At 50.8% G+C, this 17,546-nt stretch overlaps 1 protein-coding gene across 1 annotated transcript; it reads left to right on the top strand.

The window, feature by feature from the left end:
• Positions 1 to 14: 14 nt before the first annotated feature.
• Positions 15 to 13,412, top strand: LOC138368689 (zinc finger protein 853-like). The gene is made up of 9 exons (XM_069331408.1): positions 15 to 89; positions 1,788 to 1,940; positions 3,340 to 3,495; positions 4,271 to 4,402; positions 5,634 to 5,777; positions 7,952 to 8,107; positions 8,871 to 9,002; positions 10,234 to 10,377; positions 13,353 to 13,412. The coding sequence occupies exons 1-9, from the start codon at positions 15 to 17 to the stop codon at positions 13,410 to 13,412; spliced, it is 1,152 nt and encodes a 383-aa protein (XP_069187509.1).
• The last annotated feature ends 4,134 nt before the right edge of the window (positions 13,413 to 17,546 follow it).

Genomic DNA, 17,546 nt, shown 5'->3' with positions numbered 1-17,546 from the left:
GGGTTGATGTGCAGATGAACTTTGCTATCCGTAGAACAATCTGTGGGTTCAAATCGATCAGAAAATTCAGCAATAATAGCATCAACATTGTTTGCAGATTCCACTGCTACAGTATTAGAAAGCTGAAGTAGCCCCAATTTGGTTGAAGTCTTGTAACTGAGTAGAGACTCCTTTGCATTCCTAACAACATGGAATGTAGTAGTGAGCATTGCACTCTTTGACTTAATCTCTGCAGTGAAAGTTCCAATCACTGGCAAGGCTACCTTTGAAGCATAAGCAGTGGCTTTGCCATTATAGTTTTCAAGCTTTGGGAACTGTTTTTTAAATTTCTCATAGTGGCACTCAGCAATGGTGTCAATGTTTGATCCAGTGTCAATGAGAACTTTGAGACAAATACCAGCAATGTATACTATAGTCTCTGGGTTGTTCAGAAGATCATTCCATTCTGTGACTGCTTGTACTCCTTAAGTATAATCACATTCACTGTCATCTGAAACTGGTTGTAATGACATGTTGTCTTGTACATTGTTAACATTCTGGATATGAGGTGCAATATTGTGTTTACCACCTCGACCCCTATGACCTGATCCTCGTACAGTGCTTTTATTCATTGACTGTGGTTTCTTTAGTGCAGAACGACACATAGCACCAAAATGACCCAGTTTTCCACACTCATAGCACTTCTTACCTTGAGCAGGACAAACATTATCTTGGTGTGGGTAGTCTCCTCCACAATTGTAACATTTATTGTTGACACCCTCTGATGTGGGTCGTTGTGACTGCTTGAGTCTTGTTCCTTGACTCCAGTTGTGATGTGGTTCTTGGCTCTATTTACTGTTAGGTTTGCCATGATATCTTCTATGATCACGGTGTCCTCCCTGAACCTTACGTACCTCATCACTGTTAGTAACAGTGGCAGCACCGTTGGTGGCACTGCACTCCATGACACGAGCATCACGTGCAGCATCTTCCATTCGACGAGCCATATCCAGTATCTTGGTAAGAGAACTGTCATCATCAACAAGTTCTAGAGCTCTTCGACGGAGACGTATAGATGTGCATGTTTCAATTATTTGCTGTTTGATTTCTTTGTCAACATCAGCAAACTCACAATGTGCTGCTAAACCCTGCAGACGTGTGTGGTATTGATCCACAGTTTCATTAGAGAGTTTTCTGGCTCTCCTGAAATGCATAATTTCCATTGCAGTATTTTGTCTTAGTTTGAAATGTTCAGTTAATTTGGCTTTGGCAATGTCATAATCTTTGGCACCACCAGTGTCTTTCAGTGTGTCAAAGATGTCACAAACTCTGTCACCTACATAATGAAGTAGAAAAGCACGCTTTCTTTCAGCACTTTTGATGTCAGAAACTATCAACAAATTTTCAAACCTTTTAAGCCATTTAACCCACCTCTGTGACAGGTTTGTCTGGTCACAGTCAGGATCAAATGCAGGAAACTGAGGTATATTTGCTATTTTTACTGAATAAATGTAACTTATCACTTAAATGTTCCTCAGAATACACTTACTGCACTGTATATGTTAGTTATGCATTCACTGTAATTACTTTAATTTTGCAAAGCACACAAGCACTTTAATGCAAAAGTTCACAACAGTGCACAATACAGCAGCAACTGACTTCTTACCTAACCCTTGTGTACATGTGTTGTTCCTACTCACAGCAGCACAGCAGTTGGCACAGCAGCAGTTGAACAGCAGCAGTTGGTACGGCAGCAGTTGGTACAGCAGTTGGTACAGCAGTTGGTACGGCAGCAGTTGGTACAGCAGCAGTTGGTACAGCAGCAGTTGGTACGGCAGCAGTTGGCACAGCAGCAGTTGGTACAGCAGCAGTTGGTACGGCAGCAGTTGGCACGGCAGTTGGTACAGCAGTTGGTACAGCAGTTGGTACAGCAGTTGGTACAGCAGTTGGTACAGCAGTTGGTACAGCAGTTGGTACAGCAGTTGGCAGCAGTTGGTACAGCAGTTGGTACAGCAGTTGGTACAGCAGTTGGTACAGCAGTTGGTACAGCAGTTGGCAGCAGTTGGTACAGCAGTTGGTACAGCAGTTGGTACAGCAGTTGGTACAGCAGTTGGCAGCAGTTGGTACAGCAGTTGACAGCAGTTGGTACAGCAGTTGGTACAGCAGTTGGTACAGCAGTTGGTACAGCAGTTGGTACAGCAGTTGGCAGCAGTTGGTACAGCAGTTGGTACAGCAGTTGGCAGCAGTTGGAGGCAGTTGGCAGCAGTTGGCAGCAGTTGGCAGCAGTTGGCACAGCAGTTGGCAGCAGTTGGTACAGCAGTTGGTACAGCAGTTGGTACAACAGTTGGTACAGCAGTTGGTACAGCAGTTGGTGCAGCAGTTGACAGCAGTTGGCAGCAGTTGGTACAGCAGTTGGCAGCAGTTGGCACAGCAGTTGGTTCAGCAGTTGGCAGCAGTTGGTACAGCAGTTGGTACAGCAGTTGGCACAGCAGTTGGTACAGCAGTTGGTACAGCAGTTGGCAGCAGTTGGCAGCAGTTGGTACAGCAGTTGGTACAGCAGTTGGTACAGCAGTTGGCAGCAGTTGGTACAGCAGTTGGCACAGCAGTTGGTACAGCAGTTGGTACAGCAGTTGGCAGCAGTTGGCAGCAGTTAGTACAGCAGTTGGTACAGCAGTTGGCAGTTGGTACAGCAGTTGGCAGCAATTGGTACAGCAGTTGGTACAGCAGTTGGTACAGCAGTTGGTACAGCAGTTGGCAGCAGTTGGCATAGCAGTTGGTACAGCAGTTGGTACAGCAGTTGGCAGCAGTTGGCAGCAGTTGGTACAGCAGTTGGTACAGCAGTTGGTACAGCAGTTGGTACAGCAGTTGGTACAGCAGTTGGCAGCAGTTGGCACAGCAGTTCGGACAGCAGTTGGTACAGCAGTTGGTACAGCAGTTGGCACCAGTTGGCACAGCAGTTGGTACAGCAGTTGGTACAGCAGTTGGTACAGCAGTTGGCACGAGTTGGCACAGCAGTTGGTACAGCAGTTGGGACAGCAGTTGGCAGCAGTTGGCAGCAGTTGGCACAGCAGTTGGTACAGCAGTTGGTACAGCAGTTGGCAGCAGTTGGCAGCAGTTGGCACAGCAGTTGGTACAGCAATTGGTACAGCAGTTGGTACAGCAGTTGGTACAGCAGTTGGTACAGCAGTTGGCAGCAGTTGGCACAGCAGTTGGTACAGCAGTTGGTACAGCAGTTGGTACAGCAGTTGGTACAGCAGTTGGCAGCAGTTGGCACAGCAGCAGTTGGTACGGCAGCAGTTGGTACAGCAGTTGGTACAGCAGTTGGTACAGCAGTTGGTACGGCAGCAGTTGGTACAGCAGCAGTTGGTACAGCAGCAGTTGGTACGGCAGCAGTTGGCACAGCAGCAGTTGGTACAGCAGCAGTTGGTACGGCAGCAGTTGGCACGGCAGTTGGTACAGCAGTTGGTACGGCAGCAGTTGGTACAGCAGTTGGTACAGCAGTTGGTACAGCAGTTGGTACAGCAGTTGGTACAGCAGTTGGTACAGCAGTTGGCAGCAGTTGGTACAGCAGTTGGTACAGCAGTTGGTACAGCAGTTGGTACAGCAGTTGGTACAGCAGTTGGCAGCAGTTGGTACAGCAGTTGGTACAGCAGTTGGTACAGCAGTTGGTACAGCAGTTGGTACAGCAGTTGGCAGCAGTTGGTACAGCAGTTGGCAGCAGTTGGTACAGCAGTTGGTACAGCAGTTGGTACAGCAGTTGGTACAGCAGTTGGTACAGCAGTTGGCAGCAGTTGGTACAGCAGTTGGTACAGCAGTTGGCAGCAGTTGGCAGCAGTTGGCAGCAGTTGGCAGCAGTTGGCACAGCAGTTGGCAGCAGTTGGCAGCAGTTGGTACAGCAGTTGGTACAGCAGTTGGTACAACAGTTGGTACAGCAGTTGGTACAGCAGTTGGTGCAGCAGTTGACAGCAGTTGGCAGCAGTTGGTACAGCAGTTGGCAGCAGTTGGCACAGCAGTTGGTTCAGCAGTTGGCAGCAGTTGGTACAGCAGTTGGTACAGCAGTTGGCACAGCAGTTGGTACAGCAGTTGGTACAGCAGTTGGCAGCAGTTGGCAGCAGTTGGTACAGCAGTTGGTACAGCAGTTGGTACAGCAGTTGGCAGCAGTTGGTACAGCAGTTGGCACAGCAGTTGGTACAGCAGTTGGTACAGCAGTTGGCAGCAGTTGGCAGCAGTTAGTACAGCAGTTGGTACAGCAGTTGGCAGTTGGTACAGCAGTTGGCAGCAATTGGTACAGCAGTTGGTACAGCAGTTGGTACAGCAGTTGGCAGCAGTTGGCATAGCAGTTGGTACAGCAGTTGATACAGCAGTTGGCATCAGTTGGCAGCAGTTGGTACAGCAGTTGGTACAGCAGTTGGTACAGCAGTTGGTACAGCAGTTGGCACAGCAGTTCGGACAGCAGTTGGTACAGCAGTTGGTACAGCAGTTGGCACCAGTTGGCACAGCAGTTGGTACAGCAGTTGGTACAGCAGTTGGTACAGCAGTTGGCACCAGTTGGCACAGCAGTTGGTACAGCAGTTGGGACAGCAGTTGGCAGCAGTTGGCAGCAGTTGGCACAGCAGTTGGTACAGCAGTTGGTACAGCAGTTGGCAGCAGTTGGCAGCAGTTGGCACAGCAGTTGGTACAGCAATTGGTACAGCAGTTGGTACAGCAGTTGGTACAGCAGTTGGTACAGCAGTTGGCAGCAGTTGGCACAGCAGTTGGTACAGCAGTTGGTACAGCAGTTGGTACAGCAGTTGGTACAGCAGTTGGGACAGCTGTTGGCAGCAGTTGGCACAGCAGTTGGTACAGCAGTTGGTACAGCAGTTGGCACCAGTTGGCACAGCAGTTGGTACAGCAGTTGGTACAGCAGTTGGCAGCAGTTGGCAGCAGTTGGCAGCAGTTGGTACAGCAGTTGGTACAGCAGTTGGTACAGCAGTTGGCAGCAGTTGGTACAGCAGTTGGTACAGCAGTTGGTACAGCAGTTGGTACAGCAGTTGGTACAGCAGTTGGCAGCAGTTGGTACAGCAGTTGGCAGCAGTTGGTACAGCAGTTGGTACAGCAGTTGGTACAGCAGTTGGTACAGCAGTTGGTACAGCAGTTGGCAGCAGTTGGTACAGCAGTTGGTACAGCAGTTGGCAGCAGTTGGCAGCAGTTGGCAGCAGTTGGCAGCAGTTGGCAGCAGTTGGCACAGCAGTTGGCAGCAGTTGGCAGCAGTTGGTACAGCAGTTGGTACAGCAGTTGGTACAACAGTTGGTACAGCAGTTGGTACAGCAGTTGGTGCAGCAGTTGACAGCAGTTGGCAGCAGTTGGTACAGCAGTTGGCAGCAGTTGGCACAGCAGTTGGTTCAGCAGTTGGCAGCAGTTGGTACAGCAGTTGGTACAGCAGTTGGCACAGCAGTTGGTACAGCAGTTGGTACAGCAGTTGGCAGCAGTTGGCAGCAGTTGGTACAGCAGTTGGTACAGCAGTTGGTACAGCAGTTGGCAGCAGTTGGTACAGCAGTTGGCACAGCAGTTGGTACAGCAGTTGGTACAGCAGTTGGCAGCAGTTGGCAGCAGTTAGTACAGCAGTTGGTACAGCAGTTGGCAGTTGGTACAGCAGTTGGCAGCAATTGTTACAGCAGTTGGTACAGCAGTTGGTACAGCAGTTGGCAGCAGTTGGCATAGCAGTTGGTACAGCAGTTGATACAGCAGTTGGCATCAGTTGGCAGCAGTTGGTACAGCAGTTGGTACAGCAGTTGGTACAGCAGTTGGTACAGCAGTTGGTACAGCAGTTGGCACAGCAGTTCGGACAGCAGTTGGTACAGCAGTTGGTACAGCAGTTGGCACCAGTTGGCACAGCAGTTGGTACAGCAGTTGGTACAGCAGTTGGTACAGCAGTTGGCACCAGTTGGCACAGCAGTTGGTACAGCAGTTGGGACAGCAGTTGGCAGCAGTTGGCAGCAGTTGGCACAGCAGTTGGTACAGCAGTTGGTACAGCAGTTGGCAGCAGTTGGCAGCAGTTGGCACAGCAGTTGGTACAGCAATTGGTACAGCAGTTGGTACAGCAGTTGGTACAGCAGTTGGTACAGCAGTTGGCAGCAGTTGGCACAGCAGTTGGTACAGCAGTTGGTACAGCAGTTGGTACAGCAGTTGGTACAGCAGTTGGGACAGCTGTTGGCAGCAGTTGGCACAGCAGTTGGTACAGCAGTTGGTACAGCAGTTAGCACCAGTTGGCACAGCAGTTGGTACAGCAGTTGGGACAGCAGTTGGCAGCAGTTGGCAGCAGTTGGCACAGCAGTTGGTACAGCAGTTGGTACAGCAGTTGGCAGCAGTTGGCACAGCAGTTGGTACAGCAATTGGTACAGCAGTTGGTACAGCAGTTGGTACAGCAGTTGGTACAGCAGTTGGCAGCAGTTGGCACAGCAGTTGGTACAGCAGTTGGTACAGCAGTTGGTACAGCAGTTGGTACAGCAGTTGGGACAGCTGTTGGCAGCAGTTGGCACAGCAGTTGGTACAGCAGTTGGTACAGCAGTTGGCACCAGTTGGCACAGCAGTTGGTACAGCAGTTGGTACAGCAGTTGGCAGCAGTTGGCAGCAGTTGGCAGCAGTTGGTACAGCAGTTGGTACAGCAGTTGGTACAGCAGTTGGCAGCAGTTGGTACAGCAGTTGGTACAGCAGTTGGTACTGCAGTTGGTACAGCAGTTGGCACCAGTTGGTACAGCAGTTGGCAGCAGTTGGTACAGCAGTTGGCAGCAGTTGGTACAGCAGTTGGCAGCAGTTGGTACAGCAGTTGGCAGCAGTTGGTACAGCAGTTGGCAGCAGTTGGCACAGCAGTTGGCACAGCAGTTGGTACAGCAGTTGGCAGCAGTTGGTACAGCAGTTGGCAGCAGTTGGTACAGCAGTTGGCAGCAGTTGGCACAGCAGTTGGTACAGCAGTTGGTACAGCAGTTGGTACAGCAGTTGGCAGCAGTTGGTACAGCAGTTGGTACAGCAGTTGGTACAGCAGTTGGCACAGCAGTTGGTACAGCAGTTGGTACAGCAGTTGGCAGCAGTTGGCAGCAATTGGTACAGCAGTTGGTACAGCAGTTGGTACAGCAGTTGGCTGCAGTTGGTACAGCAGTTGGTACAGCAGTTGGCAGCAATTGGCAGCAGTTGGTACAGCAGTTGGTACAGCAGTTGGTACAGCAGTTGGCAGCAGTTGGTACAGCAGTTGGCAGCAGTTGGCACGGCAGTTGGTACAGCAGTTGGTACAGCAGTTGGCAGCAGTTGGCAGCAGTTGGTACAGCAGTTGGTACAGCAGTTGGCAGCAGTTGGCAGCAGTTGGTACAGCAGTTGGTACAGCAGTTGGCAGCAGTTGGCAGCAGTTGGTACAGCAGTTGGTACAGCAGTTGGTACAACAGTTGGTACAGCAGTTGGCAGCAGTTGGCACAGCAGTTGGGACAGCAGTTGGTACAGCAGTTGGCAGCAGTTGGCACAGCAGTTGGTACAGCAGTTGGTACAGCAGTTGGCAGCAGTTGGCACAGCAGTTGGTACAGCAGTTGGTACAGCAGTTGGCACCAGTTGGCACAGCAGTTGATACAGCAGTTGGTACAGCAGTTGACAGCAGTTGGCAGCAGTTGGCAGCAGTTGGTACAGCAGTTGGTACAGCAGTTGGTACAGCAGTTGGTACAGCAGTTGGCAGCAGTTGGTACAGCAGTTGGTACAGCAGTTGGCAGCAGTTGGCAGCAGTTGGTACAGCAGTTGTCAGCAGTTGGCACAGCAGTTGGCAGCAGTTGGTACAGCAGTTGGCAGCAGTTGGCACAGCAGTTGGTACAGCAGTTGGTACAGCAGTTGGTACAGCAGTTGGTACAGCAGTTGGCAGCAGTTGGCACAGCAGCAGTTGGTACGGCAGCAGTTGGTACAGCAGTTGGTACAGCAGTTGGTACAGCAGTTGGTACGGCAGCAGTTGGTACAGCAGCAGTTGGTACAGCAGCAGTTGGTACGGCAGCAGTTGGCACAGCAGCAGTTGGTACAGCAGCAGTTGGTACGGCAGCAGTTGGCACGGCAGTTGGTACAGCAGTTGGTACGGCAGCAGTTGGTACAGCAGTTGGTACAGCAGTTGGTACAGCAGTTGGTACAGCAGTTGGTACAGCAGTTGGCAGCAGTTGGTACAGCAGTTGGTACAGCAGTTGGTACAGCAGTTGGTACAGCAGTTGGTACAGCAGTTGGCAGCAGTTGGTACAGCAGTTGGTACAGCAGTTGGTACAGCAGTTGGTACAGCAGTTGGTACAGCAGTTGGCAGCAGTTGGTACAGCAGTTGGCAGCAGTTGGTACAGCAGTTGGTACAGCAGTTGGTACAGCAGTTGGTACAGCAGTTGGTACAGCAGTTGGCAGCAGTTGGTACAGCAGTTGGTACAGCAGTTGGCAGCAGTTGGCAGCAGTTGGCAGCAGTTGGCAGCAGTTGGCACAGCAGTTGGCAGCAGTTGGCAGCAGTTGGTACAGCAGTTGGTACAGCAGTTGGTACAACAGTTGGTACAGCAGTTGGTACAGCAGTTGGTGCAGCAGTTGACAGCAGTTGGCAGCAGTTGGTACAGCAGTTGGCAGCAGTTGGCACAGCAGTTGGTTCAGCAGTTGGCAGCAGTTGGTACAGCAGTTGGTACAGCAGTTGGCACAGCAGTTGGTACAGCAGTTGGTACAGCAGTTGGCAGCAGTTGGCAGCAGTTGGTACAGCAGTTGGTACAGCAGTTGGTACAGCAGTTGGCAGCAGTTGGTACAGCAGTTGGCACAGCAGTTGGTACAGCAGTTGGTACAGCAGTTGGCAGCAGTTGGCAGCAGTTAGTACAGCAGTTGGTACAGCAGTTGGCAGTTGGTACAGCAGTTGGCAGCAATTGGTACAGCAGTTGGTACAGCAGTTGGTACAGCAGTTGGCAGCAGTTGGCATAGCAGTTGGTACAGCAGTTGATACAGCAGTTGGCATCAGTTGGCAGCAGTTGGTACAGCAGTTGGTACAGCAGTTGGTACAGCAGTTGGTACAGCAGTTGGCACAGCAGTTCGGACAGCAGTTGGTACAGCAGTTGGTACAGCAGTTGGCACCAGTTGGCACAGCAGTTGGTACAGCAGTTGGTACAGCAGTTGGTACAGCAGTTGGCACCAGTTGGCACAGCAGTTGGTACAGCAGTTGGGACAGCAGTTGGCAGCAGTTGGCAGCAGTTGGCACAGCAGTTGGTACAGCAGTTGGTACAGCAGTTGGCAGCAGTTGGCAGCAGTTGGCACAGCAGTTGGTACAGCAATTGGTACAGCAGTTGGTACAGCAGTTGGTACAGCAGTTGGTACAGCAGTTGGCAGCAGTTGGCACAGCAGTTGGTACAGCAGTTGGTACAGCAGTTGGTACAGCAGTTGGTACAGCAGTTGGGACAGCTGTTGGCAGCAGTTGGCACAGCAGTTGGTACAGCAGTTGGTACAGCAGTTGGCACCAGTTGGCACAGCAGTTGGTACAGCAGTTGGTACAGCAGTTGGCAGCAGTTGGCAGCAGTTGGCAGCAGTTGGTACAGCAGTTGGTACAGCAGTTGGTACAGCAGTTGGTAGCAGTTGGTACAGCAGTTGGTACAGCAGTTGGTACAGCAGTTGGTACAGCAGTTGGTACAGCAGTTGGCAGCAGTTGGTACAGCAGTTGGCAGCAGTTGGTACAGCAGTTGGTACAGCAGTTGGTACAGCAGTTGGTACAGCAGTTGGTACAGCAGTTGGCAGCAGTTGGTACAGCAGTTGGTACAGCAGTTGGCAGCAGTTGGCAGCAGTTGGCAGCAGTTGGCAGCAGTTGGCAGCAGTTGGCACAGCAGTTGGCAGCAGTTGGCAGCAGTTGGTACAGCAGTTGGTACAGCAGTTGGTACAACAGTTGGTACAGCAGTTGGTACAGCAGTTGGTGCAGCAGTTGACAGCAGTTGGCAGCAGTTGGTACAGCAGTTGGCAGCAGTTGGCACAGCAGTTGGTTCAGCAGTTGGCAGCAGTTGGTACAGCAGTTGGTACAGCAGTTGGCACAGCAGTTGGTACAGCAGTTGGTACAGCAGTTGGCAGCAGTTGGCAGCAGTTGGTACAGCAGTTGGTACAGCAGTTGGTACAGCAGTTGGCAGCAGTTGGTACAGCAGTTGGCACAGCAGTTGGTACAGCAGTTGGTACAGCAGTTGGCAGCAGTTGGCAGCAGTTAGTACAGCAGTTGGTACAGCAGTTGGCAGTTGGTACAGCAGTTGGCAGCAATTGTTACAGCAGTTGGTACAGCAGTTGGTACAGCAGTTGGCAGCAGTTGGCATAGCAGTTGGTACAGCAGTTGATACAGCAGTTGGCATCAGTTGGCAGCAGTTGGTACAGCAGTTGGTACAGCAGTTGGTACAGCAGTTGGTACAGCAGTTGGTACAGCAGTTGGCACAGCAGTTCGGACAGCAGTTGGTACAGCAGTTGGTACAGCAGTTGGCACCAGTTGGCACAGCAGTTGGTACAGCAGTTGGTACAGCAGTTGGTACAGCAGTTGGCACCAGTTGGCACAGCAGTTGGTACAGCAGTTGGGACAGCAGTTGGCAGCAGTTGGCAGCAGTTGGCACAGCAGTTGGTACAGCAGTTGGTACAGCAGGTGGCAGCAGTTGGCAGCAGTTGGCACAGCAGTTGGTACAGCAATTGGTACAGCAGTTGGTACAGCAGTTGGTACAGCAGTTGGTACAGCAGTTGGCAGCAGTTGGCACAGCAGTTGGTACAGCAGTTGGTACAGCAGTTGGTACAGCAGTTGGTACAGCAGTTGGGACAGCTGTTGGCAGCAGTTGGCACAGCAGTTGGTACAGCAGTTGGTACAGCAGTTAGCACCAGTTGGCACAGCAGTTGGTACAGCAGTTGGGACAGCAGTTGGCAGCAGTTGGCAGCAGTTGGCACAGCAGTTGGTACAGCAGTTGGTACAGCAGTTGGCAGCAGTTGGCACAGCAGTTGGTACAGCAATTGGTACAGCAGTTGGTACAGCAGTTGGTACAGCAGTTGGTACAGCAGTTGGCAGCAGTTGGCACAGCAGTTGGTACAGCAGTTGGTACAGCAGTTGGTACAGCAGTTGGTACAGCAGTTGGGACAGCTGTTGGCAGCAGTTGGCACAGCAGTTGGTACAGCAGTTGGTACAGCAGTTGGCACCAGTTGGCACAGCAGTTGGTACAGCAGTTGGTACAGCAGTTGGCAGCAGTTGGCAGCAGTTGGCAGCAGTTGGTACAGCAGTTGGTACAGCAGTTGGTACAGCAGTTGGCAGCAGTTGGTACAGCAGTTGGTACAGCAGTTGGTACTGCAGTTGGTACAGCAGTTGGCACCAGTTGGTACAGCAGTTGGCAGCAGTTGGTACAGCAGTTGGCAGCAGTTGGTACAGCAGTTGGCAGCAGTTGGTACAGCAGTTGGCAGCAGTTGGTACAGCAGTTGGCAGCAGTTGGCACAGCAGTTGGCACAGCAGTTGGTACAGCAGTTGGCAGCAGTTGGTACAGCAGTTGGCAGCAGTTGGTACAGCAGTTGGCAGCAGTTGGCACAGCAGTTGGTACAGCAGTTGGTACAGCAGTTGGTACAGCAGTTGGCAGCAGTTGGTACAGCAGTTGGTACAGCAGTTGGTACAGCAGTTGGCACAGCAGTTGGTACAGCAGTTGGTACAGCAGTTGGCAGCAGTTGGCAGCAATTGGTACAGCAGTTGGTACAGCAGTTGGTACAGCAGTTGGCTGCAGTTGGTACAGCAGTTGGTACAGCAGTTGGCAGCAATTGGCAGCAGTTGGTACAGCAGTTGGTACAGCAGTTGGTACAGCAGTTGGCAGCAGTTGGTACAGCAGTTGGCAGCAGTTGGCACAGCAGTTGGTACAGCAGTTGGTACAGCAGTTGGCAGCAGTTGGCAGCAGTTGGTACAGCAGTTGGTACAGCAGTTGGCAGCAGTTGGCAGCAGTTGGTACAGCAGTTGGTACAGCAGTTGGCAGCAGTTGGCAGCAGTTGGTACAGCAGTTGGTACAGCAGTTGGTACAACAGTTGGTACAGCAGTTGGCAGCAGTTGGCACAGCAGTTGGGACAGCAGTTGGTACAGCAGTTGGCAGCAGTTGGCACAGCAGTTGGTACAGCAGTTGGTACAGCAGTTGGCAGCAGTTGGCACAGCAGTTGGTACAGCAGTTGGTACAGCAGTTGGCACCAGTTGGCACAGCAGTTGATACAGCAGTTGGTACAGCAGTTGACAGCAGTTGGCAGCAGTTGGCAGCAGTTGGTACAGCAGTTGGTACAGCAGTTGGTACAGCAGTTGGCAGCAGTTGGTACAGCAGTTGGTACAGCAGTTGGCAGCAGTTGGCAGCAGTTGGTACAGCAGTTGTCAGCAGTTGGCACAGCAGTTGGCAGCAGTTGGCACAGCAGTTGGTACAGCAGTTGGCAGCAGTTGGTACAGCAGTTGGCAGCAGTTGGTACAGCAGTTGGCAGCAGTTGGTACAGCAGTTGGCAGCAGTTGGTACAGCAGTTGGCAGCAGTTGGTACAGCAGTTGGCAGCAGTTGGTACAGCAGTTGGCAGCAGTTGGCAGCAGTTGGTACAGCAGTTGGTAAAGCAGTTGGTACAGCAGTTGGCAGCAGTTGGTACAGCAGTTGGCAGCAGTTGGTACAGCAGTTGGTACAGCAGTTGGCAGCAGTTGGCAGCAGTTGGTACAGCAGTTGGCAGCAGTTGGCAGCAGTTGGTACAGCAGTTGGCAGCAGTTGGTACAGCAGTTGGCAGCAGTTGGTACAGCAGTTGGCAGCAGTTGGCACAGCAGTTGGCAGCAGTTGGTACAGCAGTTGGCAGCAGTTGGTACAGCAGTTGGCAGCAGTTGGCAGCAGTTGGCAGCAGTTGGTACAGCAGTTGGTACAGCAGTTGGTACAGCAGTTGGTACAGCAGTTGGCAGCAGTTGGCAGCAGTTGGCAGCAGTTGGCAGCAGTTGGCATCAGTTGGCAGCAGTTGGTACAGCAGTTGGCAGCAGTTGGCAGCAGTTGGTACAGCAGTTGGCAGCAGTTGGCACAGCAGTTGGCAGCAGTTAGTACAGCAGTTGGCAGCAGTTGGTACAGCAGTTGGCAGCAGTTGGTACAGCAGTTGGCAGCAGTTGGCAGCAGTTGGCAGCAGTTGGTACAGCAGTTGGTACAGCAGTTGGTACAGCAGTTGGCAGCAGTTGGTACAGCAGTTGGCAGCAGTTGGTACAGCAGTTGGCAGCAGTTGGTACAGCAGTTGGCAGCAGTTGGTACAGCAGTTGGCAGCAGTTGGTACAGCAGTTGGCAGCAGTTGGTACAGCAGTTGGTAGCAGTTGGTACAGCAGTTGGCAGCAGTTGGTACAACAGTTGGCAGCAGTTGGTACAGCAGTTGGCAGCAGTTGGTACAGCAGTTGGCAGCAGTTGGTACAGCAGTTGGCACAGCAGTCAGTTCACAGCGTGAAGAATTGTAGCACAGAGCGCGTTTCGTATACAAAACATCGAGTTTTGTAAACAGCATCAAAGCGTCGTTTCGTACACCACGTCGGCAGATTCCTCAGTATACAGCTTCAGTCAGCACATAGCATCGGTTAGCACACAGCATTGGTTAGCACACAGCATCGGTTAGCACACAGCATCGGATATGGTGCTCACAGACAGCTTCTCTTCCTCCTCCAGGCAGCATGCTTCTCCCTTGTGTTTTAAGCTGAACAAATACCTGCGTTCACAGTTCATCCTCGTCGCCAGTGTGGTGTTGTGTGTTACTGAGGAAGTCTTGGTTGCAGGGTTGATATAAAGCCATCGCTTGGTTACTGACTTTAATACTTATAAACGATTACATGACTAGTAGCTACCAAGCTTGGCGGGCGTCGTGTACGCTCTTGTTTACCTTCCCTGGCGTTTGAGCCACAACACATATAAACAGATGGTACCGTTTTCTGTGAACATGACGGGTGTACTCACCTAATTGTGCTTGCGGGGGTTGAGCTCTGGCTCTTTGGTCCCGCCTCTCAACCGTCAATCAACTGGTGTACAGATTCCTGAGCCTATTGGGCTCTATCATATCTACATTTGAAACTGTGTATGGAGTCAGCCTCCACCACATCACTTCCTAATGCATTCCATTTACTAACTACTCTGACACTGAAAAAGTTCTTTCTAACGTCTCTGTGGCTCATTTGGGTACTCAGCTTCCACCTGTGTCCCCTTGTTCGCGTCCCACCAGTGTTGAATAGTTCATCCTTGTTTACCCGGTCGATTCCCCTGAGGATTTTGTAGGTTGTGATCATGTCCCCCCTTACTCTTCTGTTTTCCAGTGTCGTAAGGTGCATTTCCCGCAGCCTTTCCTCATAACTCATGCCTCTTAGTTCTGGGACTAGTCTAGTAGCATACCTTTGGACTTTTTCCAGCTTCGTCTTGTGCTTGACAAGATACGGGCTCCATGCTGGGGCCGCATACTCCAGGATTGGTCTTACATATGTGGTGTACAAGATTCTGAATGATTCCTTACACAGGTTCCTGAACACCGTTCTGATGTTAGCCAGCCTCGCATATGCCGCAGACGTTATTCTCTTTATGTGGGCTTCAGGAGATAGGTTTGGTGTGATATCAACTCCTAGATCTTTCTCTCTGTCTGTTTCATTAAGTACTTCATCTCCTATTCTGTATCCTGTGCCTGGCCTCCTGTTTCCACTGCCTAGTTTCATTACTTTGCATTTACTCGGGTTGAACTTCAACAGCCATTTGTTGGACCATTCACTCAGTCTATCCAGGTCATCTTGTAGCCTTCTACTATCATCCTCTGTTTCAATCCTCCTCATAATTTTTGCATCGTCGGCAAACATTGAGAGGAACGAATCTATACCCTCTGGGAGATCATTTACATATACCAGAAACAGTATAGGTCCAAGGACTGACCCCTGCGGGACTCCACTTGTGACGTCTCGCCAATCTGAGACCTCACCCCTCACACAGACTCGTTGTCTCCTGTTGCTTAGGTACTCCTCTATCCACCGGAGTACCTTCCCTCTCACTCCAGCCTGCATCTCCAACTTTCGCACTAGCCTCTTGTGTGGCACTGTATCAAAGGCTTTCTGACAATCCAAAAATATGCAGTCTGCCCACCCTTCTCTTTTTTGCCTTATTTTTGTTGCCTGGTCGTAGAATTCAAGTAACCTTGTGAGGCAGGACCTGCCATCCCTGAACCCATGTTGATGCTGTGTTACAAAGTTCCTTCGCTCCAGATGCTCCACTAGTTTTTTTCGCACAATCTTCTCCATCAGCTTGCATGGTATGCAGGTTAGGGACACTGGCCTGTAGTTCAGTGCCTCCTGTCTATCCCCTTTCTTGTATATCGGGAATACGTTAGCTGCTTTCCAAATATCTGGCAGTTCCCCTGATGCCAGTGATTTGTTATACACTATGGAGAGTGGTAGGCTCAGTTCTCTTGCTCCTTCCTTTAGAACCCAAGGGGAGATTCCATCTGGGCCTATAGCCTTCGTCACGTCCAACTCTAGTAAACACTTCCTTACTTCCCCACTGGTAATCTCAAACTCTTCCAGTGGTTCCTGGTTAGCTATTCCCTCACTTACCTCTGGAATTTCTCCTTGCTCTAAGGTGAAGACCCCCTGGAATTTCTTATTCAATTCCTCACACACTTCCTTGTCATTTGTAGTGAATCCTTCTGCCCCTATCCTTAATCTCATAACCTGTTCCTTTACTTTTGTTTTTCTCCTAATGTGGCTATGCAACAATTTAGGCTGAGTCTTTGCCTTGCTTGCGATTTCATTTTCGTATTGTCTTTCTGCCTCTCTTCTCATCCTGACATATTCATTCCTGGCATTCTGGTATCTTTCTCTGCTCTCCAGTGTCCTGTTATTCCTATAGTTTCTCCATGCCCTTTTACTTTGCTGCTTAGCTAGCCTACATCTTTGATTAAACCATGGGTTTCTCATCTTCATTTCTCTGTTTTCCTTTTGGACTGGGACAAACTTGTTTGCTGCGTCCTTGCACTTCAGCGTGATGTAATCCATCATATCTTGGGCCGTCTTTCCCCTGAGCTCTGTTTCCCATGCTATATCTGTTAGGAATTTTCTTATCCCCTCATAGTTTCCCTTTCGGTATGCTAACCTTTTGGTTTCGGTATCCCTCCTCGAGTTCAATAACCCTTCTTCAATCAAGTACTCAAACACCAGTACACTGTGGTCGCTCATTCCTACTGGGTCCTCAAAACCGATTTCTCTTATGTCGGAGTCGTTCAGACACACCGGTCGACACACCGGAGTCTGTGTGTGGGTGTGGGTGTGTGGGTTTGGATGTGTGGGTGTGGTTATGTGGGTGTGGGTGTGTGGGTGTGTGGGTGTGAGTGTGGGTGTGTGGGTGTGAGGTGTTTTGGTGTGGGTGGGTGTGTGTGTGTGTGGGTGTGGGTGTGTGTGTGTGGGTGGGTGTGTGTAGGTCTGTGGGTGTGTGTGTGTGTGTGGGTGTGTAGGTGTGTGGGTGTGGGTGTACTCACCTATTTGTACTTGCGGGGGTTGAGGTTTGGCTCTTTGGTCCCGGATGTGGGTGTACTCACCTAGTTGTACTCACCTAGTTGTGCTTGCGGGGGTTGAGCTCTGGCTCTTTGGTCACGCCTCTCAACCGTCAATCAACAGCTGTACAGGTTCCTGAGCCTATTGGGCTCTGTCATATCTACACTTGAAACTGTGTATGGAGTCAGCCTCCTCCACATTACTTCCTAATGCATTCCATTTGTCAACCACTTTGACACTAAAAAAAGTTCATTCTAATATCTCTGTGGCTCATTTGGGCACTGTGGGTGTGGGTGTGGGTGTGTGGGTGTGAGGGTGTGTGGGTGTTTGGGTGTGTGTGTGTGTGTGTGTGTGTGTGTGTGTGTGTGTGTGTGTGTGTGTGTGTGTGTGTGTGTGTTTACTAGTTGTGTTTACTAGTTGTGTTTTTGCGGGGGTTAAGCTTTGCTCTTTCGGCCCGCCTCTCAACTGTCAATCAACTGTTTACTAACTACACTAACTAATTTTTTTTTTTTTTTTTTTTTTTTTTCCACACCACACACACACACACCCCAGGAAGCAGCCCGTGACAACTGACTAACTCCCAGGTACCTATTTACTGCTAGGTAACAGGGGCATTCAGGGTGAAAGAAACTTTGCCCATTTGTTTCTGCCTCGTGCGGGAATCAAACCCGCGCCGCAGAATTACGAATCCTGCGCGCTATCCACCAGGCTACGAGGCCCCCCAGTGTGTGTGTGTGTGTGTGTGTGTGTGTGTGTGCGTGCGTGCGTGCGTGTACTCACCTAGTTGTACTCACCTAGTTGTGTTTGCGGGGGTTGAGCTCTGGCTCTTTGGTCCCGCCTCTCAACCGTCAATCAACAGGTGTACAGATTCCTGAGCCTATCGGGCTCTGTCATATCTACACTTGAAACTGTGTATGGAGTCAGCCTCCACCACATCACCCCCTAATGCATTCCATTTGTCAACCACTCTGACACTAAAAAAGTTCTTTCTAATATCTCTGTGGCTCATTTGGGCACTCAGTTTCCACCTGTGTCCCCTTGTTCGCGTCCCACCAGTGTTGAATAGTTCATCCTTGTTTA

The sequence above is a fragment of the Procambarus clarkii genome, chromosome 26, assembly GCF_040958095.1.
Source record: "Procambarus clarkii isolate CNS0578487 chromosome 26, FALCON_Pclarkii_2.0, whole genome shotgun sequence".
Lineage (NCBI taxonomy): Eukaryota > Metazoa > Arthropoda > Malacostraca > Decapoda > Cambaridae > Procambarus > Procambarus clarkii.
Note: the sequence above shows the minus strand (reverse complement) of the source record. Positions and strands in the feature narration are given on the sequence as shown.